The sequence below is a fragment of the Ctenopharyngodon idella genome, chromosome 17, assembly GCF_019924925.1.
Source record: "Ctenopharyngodon idella isolate HZGC_01 chromosome 17, HZGC01, whole genome shotgun sequence".
Taxonomy (NCBI): domain Eukaryota; kingdom Metazoa; phylum Chordata; class Actinopteri; order Cypriniformes; family Xenocyprididae; genus Ctenopharyngodon; species Ctenopharyngodon idella.
In genome coordinates this window covers 4,232,785-4,246,249 of record NC_067236.1, presented here as the reverse complement: position 1 = coordinate 4,246,249, position 13,465 = coordinate 4,232,785, and the positions used below count along the sequence as shown (strand labels likewise).

The following is a 13,465-nucleotide window of genomic DNA, read 5'->3' as shown; positions in this document are numbered from 1 at the left end:
CACACACTCTGACTGTAAGACATATTCAAGACCAAATTCTTTGCCAGAATGTTATTTTTAACCAGAATAGTTTAATAAAAAAATCTGTTGTTATTTACTTGCCCTCATGTTGGAATATATGTATGCTGTTAATAATAATTAAAGCTGCAGTCCGTAAGTTTTGCCTCTTTGTCGCCATCTCTGTTTGAAACCTGCAATTGCAGTTATTTGCGGAATTATCATCTTTACGTGGTTTGTGCATCGGCACGACTCCTCAGCGTGGATGAATCTAATGTTTGCTGTCAGTCACCGCATCGGCATGGATACTGTACTTCGGAATCACAGATTCTACGTCTTGGAACTATGACCTAAATAAGAATTTTCACCAGAAAATGTCATCTGAACAAGTAAGTAACATGTCTGCCACTTTTATTTTGACTAAATTGCGCTACCAATGGTAATTAAATCTAACAATCGCTAAGCTCAGATCACGTCAAACCGTGCAAATTATTATTATTGTTATACTTTGTTCTCAAATTGTTAATATCATCAGCATTGCGTGACTATATGTATTTAGTGTGTATTAGCATCACCTGTAGATTTCAATTTCGTGTAGCCACTCCGCAGTCCGAAGTCTTTACCTTTTGACTACGGGTGAAACTCCAGTTGTCACTGATGATTGTCATTTGGACCTTTCTGGATTACAATCCGCCATCAAAATGATAAGTTTAATTATTGCAAATGCTGTGAGAAAATGCTATAAATGATCCAAAACCTGCAGCATCCTCACATGCCATATAGCCTACTAGCTGGGACTCCTTCTTTATGTAAACAGACGTGACGTAATGACGCAAAGACGAACGGCGACATGCTCGAATTTCCCACGGAAACCCACCAGTAGCACCTGAATTATAAAACATTATTACAAGCTTACCGTTGTTAATCGGATAAGGCAAGAAGGTAGTTTTGAACACTGGCTGGTTATGTACTTGTATGTACTTGTTCAAAAATTGATTTTGGATCATTTTTAACCAAAAAAAAGCCTTATAAAAATAAATAAAAAGCCTTATAAAAATAAATAAATTGTTTAAAAAGTTTCAAAGGATAATATTAAAATGTTTTAATAATTATATATTTTTACTATTTTGAGAGCATTATAGACAGACAGACAGACAGACACATAGATAGATAGAGATAGATAGATAGATAGATAGATAGATAGAGTAATAATAATTAAATAAATAAAAAATTGTCTGCCTCTAAAATACAAACATTTATATGAGACACAGACAGACAGACAGACAGATAGACAGATAGACAGATAGATAATGCTCTCAAAACTCATGATGTGAACATTTTAGAGTATTTCTTTGTCAGATAATCAAATTGAAATGACTTGATTTTTCCTTCGCTCTTAAAAACACATACACTAACACAATCCACCAGTCTGTGGATACAATATAAAAGACCACTGTTCTTTTAAATCACCATCAAAATATCCAGAATATCCCCTCCAGGTTGACAAAAAAATGTGAAACCACATTTGGTCCAGATGAATGGTATTATATATGAAGATCAAGTGTTTTGAGGCCAATTACATGTTTATGTTTCTGTAACAAATAACATCTGTTCGGAATATGCTTATGTTTTAGTACTACGTCCTTGGTACACATGTAATCACTGGAAGTGTCCTAGGGTATGACATTATGTGCCATTATTTTCAGAACACTGTGAATTCTCTAATTAAAATCTGCTGTTGCTACAAAGCTTCACCTTGAGTCTTTGCGTTCTAAGCAGAAATAAATGTTAGATGCGAATGCTGCAGATGTTTGTGTGTTTGAAAGGTCTCACTGAGACACAGACATACAGTCTTAAACATTATGCACAACTGTGCCTGAAGCAGAGCAGTAGTCTCATAACGAACTTCACATGAATATTAAATATGCATGGCAGGTACAGTATCTCTTTCTCAAACGAAATCCCATAATGCATTAGGTGTCATCTCAATATTACAACACGTTTAGGAACATCTACAGTATATACATTTTTTTTAAAGTTAATTTGTTGTCAAATGAATCCCACACCTATTAAGAGAGCATACACAGGTCAAACTCACGACCTGTAACTGCGGTTAGTTAGATCATTCTCATACAGAAGTGTCTTTGTCAAGACCCAAGTTTATTGAAAGGACACATTTGCAAAACATTCCTCTTAATCTACATGAGATTTTAAAGACTTGATTATTTGAATTGAATCAAGGAACATTTACCCACTCAACCCCTTAGAAGGCAGATCAAAGCATCAATTTCCAAATCTAACCAACTGAACATTTACTAAGAAATTCCTGTTTATGTCTGCCTACACTGAAAAAAAAAATGGTAGCCTAAAACTGTGCTTTATGTGATAACATCTAAATTATGGGTTTGCATTATGTATTACAGCCATGATTGCATGCATCTTTTAATGGATAACACAATCTCAAAATACATTGCAAGCTCAATGAAACATTATTTAATATGAAGATGTATATGTTTTTTAACATTTCATGTTTTCTATACAAGGTAGCAATACTATATGCGCCTCTGTGTATGGTTGAATTTATTTTATAAGATTTAAATCTCCACAGAGTAGCTGATTCTGTGGTTGTACAATATCCCTAATTCATATCCTTGTCAATTCACATCCTTGTCACCACTCACCAAAGTCTCCTATACAACATTCCTTTATACTTAATAGAATCTAAACCAGCTGATGCTCCTTGATAAGCCACTGAGACTCCAGAGAAGACAACTCTGTGATTAGATCTAATCAACCTGCTGTGACTCAATTCACTTAGGCTTTACTAAAAAGACTCCTGAGTGCTTCAATTCAGTTTGCTGCAAGTTCTTTTCCTATTAAGTCTGAAGACTGACAACATATGCCAGGACTAAATTATCCCTCTTAAAACAAAATCTCTCATTTGGACCTTACTCAATGCTTGTTCAATTATGATATGTTGACTTCAGCTGGTAGAAACACACTAACCTTGGATCTCAAGTGGGATGAACATCACTTACCTGCCTGTCAGAATTAGATTGTTTGCTCTGTGATATAATCTAGAAACCATCCCATTACAGAGAGGGGATAAACAAAATGAACTCACCTTCCATGGTTTCTTAGTCTCTGCAAACACAGTAGACCAAAAGAAAAAGGCTTTTATCCAGACAAACGAATCAAACTGATTCTCTTGCAACATTCCCCTGACCCCATGCAGTCTATATAAAATGTAATTCTTTCCACCCAAAACATTACCAATGCACATTAGGCCCAGAGGGTCTCCCAAAGGACTGTATCATCAGATTACAACATTAACCACAATGTGCAAACAACATCTCATTACATCCGGCAGGACTTCTCCCTAAAGAGACGTCAACTCTCCAACCATGAATAAAAAAATTAAATTATTTTCTTCCAAAAACGAATGATCTATCTTGAAGTCTACTGCCTACATAGAAAGCTACCTTTAGGCAGCATCTTCACAGTAGAGGCTGACATTTTTTCGGGAATCCCACGGGATGGGAAACAAAATCACTATTAGTCACTTGATTGGGACGGGACGGGAAAAAAATGTTAGCGGGAGTGAGCGGGACCGGGAATCATAATAACAATACACAAATATAGTTTATATAAATACTATATATTAACTATATATATATATAAACTATATATTTAATTTTGAACTCAATTCTAGTTGCCCTGTCTTTTTATGCTCTTCTGTTTGCTTTGGTGTGGGTAGAGATAAGTACCGAAACCCGGTATTAAATGCACCCCGTGGCTAAATTATGGTGTAGCTATCGATAAGCATTCGTTCCTCCATAAACCCAAACTTAACGTCAGAATTAGCTCAACCGGTGATTGTTTTAAAATGCATTACTGTTGCTAAATTGTGGGACATGTTTGATAATTATTAACAACGTTTTAAAACGTTGAAAGCACAATAATCCGCGCAAGAGACGCTGTTCCCCAGGCTGAATTGTATGTGTGCGCTCCAAAACGGATCGCATATAGATGAATTACACTTTGGGCTTCGGGTGCACATCCAAACGATCAAATACACACAAAAAAATATTTCTAAATACAGAAGAGAGATCGCCAAAAAATTCCGGACAAAAAAAACACAAAACGGGAGTGGGAGGGAATGGGAGTCAATTTTCTGGGATTGGGACGGGACAGGATTTTCCTCCAGTTTTTTCATGGGATTGGGATGGAACGGGATTTTTTTTTGAGTGGGATGGGAGAGGTTTGAAAATCCACTCCCGTGTCACCCTCTACTTCACAGGGACTCATAAAAGTCTTGATTTAGAACCCTATGCAAAGGCACTTTCTGGGATGCATTAGCATGTTGCTAAGGTAACGATGCAATACTAAGATAATGACGTAATACTCTAATAAGCATAAAAATGGATGGATGGATGGATGGATGGATGGATTTCACCAAGTGAAATATGTTCCTGGATCAACATCTTTGTTGATGCTGGAACAACATTCCAATAAACAACATTCCAATCAACAATATTCCAATCAACAATATTCCAATCAGATTTGAGGGACAAGTTTACAGTTTATGTCAAGTTTAGGCTTAAAACCAGGGTAATTAGCTTCTACATCAGTTTTATTTACCTATCATTTCCCTCTGATTTTAGGGATCACTTATGGGAAGGGTTAGGGATATGGGTAGGGATATGATTATGACTAAATTTTCGGACAGGGATGTTGTTTCAGGATCAACAAAATATGTCAACCCAGGAACGCGTCTAAAAAGATAGATAGATAGATAGATAGATAGATTGATTGATTGATTGATTCAATATTGTAGGAATGAAAATACATAATAGCTAGATCGATAGATAGGCATGGGATTTGTAAAATAAGCCAACCTGATAAGGATAGAGTGTGACGCCGTTGGCTCTTGACAGGTGCCCAGATGTCCAGGTGCCTTCCAGGTATTGGTGAGCTTGGAGTGCGACAGAACCCAACACAGTTCCATTAGCATTGTTGGGGCTGCTGGGGAGATGAGGCTGTTGCGGTCCAGTGGACTTTCCTGCATGGCCAGGGGAATTGTTCTTCTTCTCCACCCCACTGCTCACCCCCAGACTGTTGGGTTTGGATCCGTGTTTGGGGTAGGCTGGGTGGTGGGAGCTGCCGCTGTTGCTCGCATTGGTGGTTGTTGGGGTAGAACTGGATGTGGTGGCAGAAACAGTAGCAGAGGTGGAGGAGGCTGAGGAATGGTAGCCTGTGGGAAGGTATGCCCAGTCACGAGGTGGTGTGGGACCCTGGAGGATGCTGCGGGAACCCACCAGGGAGGCCAGGGATGGAGGGGAGCCAGGAGATACATCACACTGCTCTAGGCTCAGCACCATGTGGACGGCCTCTTGCTTCAGCTGACTCAGGTGGGTGGCACACACGTCACAGCGACCGTCACGCTCATTCCACGCTTTGCGTGTGCTGTTGGGCACCTGCAGCTTATCATGGAGAAGCAGGGAGAAGGAGGGATCCTATAGAGAGAAAGGGAATAAAGAAGGGGAAAAAGAAGTTTTACTTCTGCAATTGGAAGTCATACTTCTGTATATAAGGGTAAATAACTGTGGTCAAGTGCTGACTAAATGACCATGACATCTTATAAAAAAGTTAAGAGAGATTAATACATAAACCCCCAGTTTCACAGATAAGGCTTAATCCTAGTCCCAAAATGCATGTTTGAGCTGTTTTAACTGAAAGCAACTTGCACTGACATGTCTTAAAATATGTTAGTGCCATTGTTTTATCTCAAGATGCACAAAAACTCAAAACTCAAAAAATAATCTCTTTAATTTCTCAATTGCTTCTCATAGAAAGCAATGAGATTACATTTGAGACTTTTTATTAAATCTACTTATTAAGTCTATCTAATTCTCAGATATTCTCCTGGAAAACAGACCATAAACCACGTTTCCACCACAGGAACTTTCCCCAGGAACTAGGGACTTTGGGGTGGTACTCGGTGTGTTTCGACCGCAGGAACCAGGGTCTAAATGAAATTCCATGTAAACATTTCCCCCTCAGAAAGTACCTGCTTGCTAGGTAGAACTTTTTCAAAGTTCAGGAACTTTCGAGGATGGGATTTGTGTGCTGAACATGCTGATTGGTTGGGTTCATGCAGCATTTTGATTGGTTGACTCCATGCAGCATTTTATTTCAACCACCATTTTTACCTTTTTCTTTTGGTCTACTGTGATTGTAGAGACTGAGAAACCATGGCAGTAAGAGTTGTTTGCTATTCGAATCAACAATGGAGATTTAAAAAATATGACTAATGGACCGACGATGAGGTTCAGGCTTTATTAAGCTTAAGAAATCCAGCGGGAACTGGAAAAATCGCGTGCAGTTCTACATCACCGGACTTAATCTTCACAGTACTTTAGACCACAATGGAAACGCAGATAGCGACAGGTCTGGGCGGAAAAAAAATTCTTGGGCAAATTGTTCTGGGTAATTTCGGTGAAAAACAGCTATTGTTAATTCAAATGTTATGGAAGTGACTTTAAATATGTAACAGACAGTGCTCAAAAAATCTGCAGTCAAAAGTCTATTAATACAAATTTTATTATAAACCCACAATTTTTTACATTTATTTATTTATTATTTATTTTTTATCAAATGTTCTCTTAGATGTTTCTGTTTAAAGGGATTGTCCACCAAAGAATGAACATTCTGTCATAATAAGACATTTTTCTAAATATCTTCTTTTGTTTTCCACAGAAGAAAGAAAGTCATACAGGTTTAGAATGACAGTGTACGGAGCCCCGCACATGACGTGCAAGAAAAAAAATTAAATTGTGCGCACGATTTACTAATTCGTTCGTTTATAAATCGAGGGAACGAAATAGTAAATTGTGCGCACGTTTTAGTAAATCGAGGGAACGAACTAGTAAATCGTGCGCACGATTTAGCCTACTATTTTTTTTCCTGCATGTCATGTCCGGGGCTCCGTACATGTCAGTAAATGATTACTTTCATTTATGTGTAACCTGTCACCAAAAATATAGAAACAAATGAGACAGTTGTTGGCATACAGTCAAAACAATTTAAGCTGCTATTCACATTATTATTTTTTTTTTATTGATCTTTACTTAAACTGTACATGTAAAACTTTTGTTTCATTTTTATTTTTTTTCAGGAATTTTAGGAGAAACATCTAAAATTGATGAAACTGAGAACTGAGAACTCAATTAAGTGCAATGAAGAAGGAATCTCTGAGCAATTCAACTTTCCTCTGGGCAAACATACACCTTTGGTTCCTTCAGTGCCTTTTCCCAAGCAGTCTTAAGCAGACAAATGACTCTATCTGCACTGCTAAGTAATTAGAATCATTAATTTATCGCCACACAACCATGGATTTTTTTTCTAAGACATGCACATGATTCCACCACAGAACGGCACCATGAACTTATTAGAGGCACAATCCCCCTGAAGCATCCTGGGGTTAAGTGCCTTATTCAAGTTCTGATTGGCTTATGGCCCACTTCCTACAGAGATCAAACCACCAACCTCCTGGTTACCAGCCGTGAACATAAACCACTACACCAATTAATGACTAACTGAAATCTAAAGATGATGGCATATTCACCAAATATAAAAGATGTGCATGATTATAAAGTAGGTTCATTACTAAATGAAGAACACAGCCCTTGTTTTCACGCATTGTCACTCTGGATTTGGTCTGCTCTTTATTTTTCTGTTTTCCAAGTCTTCATTAGCATAAAGCTGCCAATTATCTGGCTTTGGTGCATCATCACACCATGTGCTTGAGCATTCCGTGAGATGAAGATCATAATTACGTTTTGGCACATTCTCACAGGGCCAGTGTGAAGAAGCAAGAACAATTCTAGTTAGATTAACTGAATGACATCATCATTTCATCAAGAGATGCACACTTGCAAAGACTTAGTGGACAGTCAGAAATAAATATACTTAATCTTTCATTCTGTTGCATCCCATCTGTGTATTGTTTTTCGATTAAGACATTGACTTAAAAGCTACATTACACAAAATAGTTCTGCCACAGGGAAGAATTAAGTGATCTCACACCAGATTTATCACCAATTCAATCCATTAACAGGTTGGAATTTCATATTTTACCCCATACATCCTGGAGCTCATAATAATGGCTAGATGGTTCTTCTCTCATTTTAGACCCAGCAACAATCTAATTAGCGTCCCCAATGCCTTGAAAAAAATACTTGACCTTTTTAGCATCTAGACAGTGTCTGTTCGATACTATAATGACACTTTCGGACTCCAAATGCAGTAGTCATGGAGAGGTGTGAAGTTTAAAGCAGCTTTAATAACAATTAACCTTAAACCTTTGGATCAGGCAGCCGCACTCATGCATGAAGAGAGGCTGTATTAGCAATGCAGCTAGTGACAGTACCATTTGTCTAAAGCACAGATGCAGGTGCACGAAATGTGGCAAAACATCTGTATTTCAAATGAGTTGTTGAAACAAGTAGGAAGTTGTTGAAAAAGAAAGTCAGCTGCATTCACAATCCAGTTTTCTTCCATAATCTCACATATTTCAAAGTAAAACAGAATATGAAACAAGATTTTATCCATCCCAAATTGACTGGATTGTGAAAAAAATTGGGCATTTACATACCAGAATGGCAGTAAGTGGTTGAAAAGCAAGTGGGCTTGAATATCTCAATAGAGACAATAAAAATAACTCTGTGCATCAAAACCACTCCTTTCTTGGTAAAAAAAAATAATAATAAATTAACTAGTTTTCAAAAGTCAATGAATTTGCGACAGCTGAATGTAACATTTGTAACATTTGACTTCAAGCATCAGTTGTTGTTTCTTTAGCTGCATGATAATATACTTTTCCAGCTAACCCAGTTGTTAGGGAATGCTAAAGGGGTGGTTGATTATGATTCATTTTTTTAACTTTAGTTAGTGTGTAATGTTGCTGTTAGAGCATAAACAATGTCTGCAAAGTTATGACGCTCAAAGTTCAATGCAAAGGGAGATATTTTCTTTTAAAGAATTCTCTGTTTAAGGACTACAACAAATGGCTGGTAGGGACTACAACGAGCTTCTTCAAGGGTTAGTGACATCACTAACCCTAAAATTTACATAAACTCTGCCCCTGGGAACACACAACAAAGGGGGTGAGGCCATGTTGGGCTGCTTTAGAGAAGAGGAAGAGTTGTTGTAGTGGAGTGTTGTTACCATGCCATCATTTTACGCTGGACTGCTTCACAAACGCAGTAGCCCCTCACTGCAGAACACTCGAGATCCAGGGGGCGGAGACAGGTAGGTTAAGGCATATGTAAAGTGGGAGGAGTTGGATCCAGATCCAGGGGGTGGAAACGGGTAGGTTAAGGGATATGTAAAGTGGGAGGAGTTGGATCCAGATCCAGGGGGTGGAGATGGGTAGGTTTAGATCCAGGGGGCGGAGGCGGGTAGGTTTAGGAACATTTAAAGTGGGAATAGTTGAATCTAGATTCTGTGTTCTGCAGTGAGGACCATCTCCACAAACGAGGGTCAATTCAACGCTGGATTTGCATAAAAGTTTATCATGACAGCACATGCTAGTCGATGAGTTGAATCAACTCCACAGCATCCACATAAATTTATCCACTAACCATTCAGAAAAGTCCAGATGCATTCTAAAAGTTGTAACTTCTTCCTGAGTCTCTCCATCAGTGTCCGACTTGAACAATGTAAGATTGAACACAGTTACTGACAATTGTCATTTTTGCTGCAAAAGATTCTCCAACTTTGTTGTTGTTGAGCAACTGAAGCATGAGCTGTTAAAGCTCCAACCTCTTCTGGAAAGGGGGCCTGGAGCAGCTGCTCATTTGCATTTAAAGGGACACACACAAAAACGGTGTGTTTTTGCTCACACCCAAATAGGGACAAATTTGACAAGTTATAATAAATGATCTGTGGGATATTTTGAGCTGAAACTTCACAGACACATTCTGGGGACACCAGAGACTTATATTATATCTTGTGAAAGGGGCATTATAGGTCCCCTTTAACCAAATGACTTAGTGTTGCATTAAATATATATATGATGCACTGTACTGTAGATATATGACACATCATTATGGACTCAGAGTCGGCGGGGCCGCAGTGGGGCGAAAACACAGTGCAATGCTTAGGTGTCCTTACCGCACCTTGTACCTCCCTGTTGGGTCTACCTGGCCCCTCTCGGCTGAGCACAGGGCAGTGGTCCAGCTAATCAAAGCCCCGTGCACGAGTACAGGCACTGAAAGAGAGAAACTCTTCTGTTCTGATTAAAACCACACATTCCTGCTGTCAGTGTAAATCTAGAGACCAACTCTCATCTTACACAAGCTGCTTTGTGTATCCCTCCCCTCCTCTCCCAGCATCCCCTCTGCCCCATACATTGCACACGGTGACCTCTGCAGATCTCCGCAGTTAATTCCGCTCTCATAGAGTAAACTTAAGCTAACAGGGCAGCACTGTACCGTAAGAATTTCTATAAAAGTGCAGACCTAAGATGCTTATCTCTGACCACGTTGGTGGTTCCGTCATGCATTTCTGGTCAGTGTCCATAAAAAGAGAATGCAACCCCACTTAAGGCACTAACTCTACCCAGAAAGCTCCTTTGCCTCATTTTGCATGCATTCTGCATGTCTTATTTTATAGAAGCTGTGCTAAAATCTAGTGGGATGCAATGTCTACTATAGAAAAAGGGTCCATGATTCACTGCAACAATGCATTGAAAAGTTCACCTCAAAGCTTAAATGTTTCATTTTTATCACAACACAACCAAACAGCAAAAATTAATGATTGTTCTCTCCCCCTGTCTGCCAGTGGTCAGGCACACAGATAGTCCCACCCCAAACCCCCACCATTGGTTGAGCCAGTGTTTTGAATGGAAGTGTATACAAACTTTTTAAATATGCACCCTACTTCACTCAGGATGTCTAGCTGCATGTGATGTATTAGTCTGCACAGAAATATTGATGTAAATATTTGTAGAAGGCAGAGAGATGTGATCTGGAATATGTCTGCTGACCCCACTGACACACTGACCTCCACTTCCCTGGCTGACAGGAAATGATCATTCACGCACTGGAAGTTCTGTTAGCATAGACACAAAGTATTAATCATAAAGCTAGTTGTCTTTGAATTTATGTCAAGCTTTGTTATATTACAAAAAAATAAACAAACATTACAAATGTGGACCAAGTTGGAGGTGAATCTAGTTTAAAACTGGAAGAAGTTCAGCTTTTACGACTGCAGCAGCACAAACCTCCATTTCTCTAATTCATGCAAAGCCACTGCAGATATTTCTTCTTTCAGGGTGGGGACCTAAATACCAAATCCTAAGCCGTGCCACTTTAAGACTTAACCAAAAATAACCAAAAATAGCAGACTTTAACTCAGTTTAACTGTAAAAAAGTGAACTCTAATCGTATTTGAAGTAAAAACAACTTTCACTGCTGCGCAAAAGACAGCCTGTCTCACATTTACAAGCAATTGCAACATAACCAGAAAATAAGCAGACGTATTACTTGGCAAAAACCATCACAATGAAAGCCTTACTGGGAAAAATTATCTAAATGGAAAGCGCTGCTTGCAAGCATTTCACTTATTATTAATATGAGAATTTGATTCTCATATTCCAACTAAAATGCGATAATCAGTAACTAGAGGCGTTTCATGTCAAAGAAAATCATAAAATCCAATTGCACTGAGCCATTTACAGATCTGATATGAAATATGGAAGGCTTGGGTATACATGCAAGTGGAACTACTAAATATTCATACTGAATAAATATTTATGAAGCAATTTAAGTGACAAATATAGTGATAAAATTTATATTAAATTGTACAGTAAATATTTTCAGTGCTATTTTTACATGTTGTTTTACTGCCTTTGATTACAGTCACAGAGTTATGGACTAAAATATGATAAAAGTAATTAAAAACTCAAACAATAGAGCTTGGTGCTAGCAACTCCAAAGTTATGGGTTCGAATCCCAAGGAACATATGAACTGAAAAAAGATAGTTTCAATGTAAAGATTCTTGGAGACAGTGAAACATCTGGCAAATGCATACATTTAAATCCCTTGATTACAGTATCTGCAAATGACTTTTGAGCATTTTTTTACACAAGTGTAACACAAGGAAAAACACTTATTTATGGGTTTCCAAAGGAACAAGATTTTAGTTTGAGAACACGGAAGAGATCTATGCATTCATTCAAGATACATCCCTGCAACATCTATAACATTTTGCAGTGTTTACATCATTACCTACTACATAAATTTATAAAAAATAAACCCTACCCACTCCCTACAGCACTATAATTGCATGGAGACTTGAGATTACATTGGGAGAACAAACAGAACCATGTAGGCTAAAGCGCTCTAATGGATGTAGCCATTCATTCTCCAGCCAAAATGAAAGTCTGAGAGAGGGTGAAAGAGGCCTCTTAAGACTGCCAGATGGACTGAAGCCCTCCGGTCCACCACTCTGCTTTAAAGACACTTCAGATGAGAGCTTCACAGAAGTGTTGATTGGATAGTTACCATTCATCATGATGGGAACTGGATCCAAGTCTGAAGAAATGGCTCATATTCCTCAGTGTCTGTCAAATTAGAGTCTTGATGGTTTTAGGTCTTCATTGGAAGTATTAACTCACTGCCAACGGACTATAGTCTCAAACCACATTCACCCGCTTTAGAGGACAAAGCAAATGAGCAAAAGTTAGGCCTGCTTCCAGAGCCTCTGGTTTCCTGTTCGCTAGTCAATTCCTTATTTCATTAGTAGGAACCAGAGAGAACTGCAGCCATTATCAGGCTGGTTATGAAAACACTGAAGTCATTAATACTGCTAGCAGAAGCCCTGAGTGAATCAATTAACCATCGCCTGTATGGACAGTCCCACTGGGACAAACATAGAGGATGAGGGGAAAAAGTCATGAGCTACAGAGCAGGAACAGAAAATATACTGTCCTGCTTTCTGCAGTTTTGTCATTGGACGTGAACTAGAAACAGTCCAACACCTCTGATATTGTGTAGCAATCAAAAATATGGGTACAGAATGAGCTTATACATTGACTAACAACAAATACTAGTCTTCAGATTGATATAAAAGGACATTTTGTGCTTCACACATCTCTGACATTGTATAAAAAGCTATAGATCTTCTAATGGATCCAGGAAACATATCAGCACTGCAAAGTCATTGTTGTGGAACATGGTCTGGTTCGCTCTCTGATTTTCAATCAACAGTTACATGACATCAACTGACTAATGGTATGCTGCTTACCCGCTATCTGAGCGTGCCAATACATACATTTCTTTCAGACAAAAGCCTCTTTCACAGTTGTGCTGGTATTTTAGAACTGATCTCAAATTCATTGTCATTATATGGAGAAGAAAATAAAACATTGAGACATTTTTCATAATAACTTATGAAAGTCAT

The 13,465-nt window shown here is 38.4% G+C and overlaps 1 protein-coding gene across 2 annotated transcripts in view; it reads right to left on the bottom strand.

The window, feature by feature from the left end:
- Positions 1-13,465, bottom strand: part of kif26ba (kinesin family member 26Ba) — a 104,731-nt gene that overhangs the window by 63,883 nt on the left and 27,383 nt on the right. For both annotated transcript variants that reach the window (XM_051868560.1, XM_051868559.1), the window contains exon 3: positions 4,896-5,513. In XM_051868560.1, the coding sequence (XP_051724520.1) occupies positions 4,896-5,513 (618 nt within the window). The remainder of the gene's footprint in view (positions 1-4,895; positions 5,514-13,465) is intronic.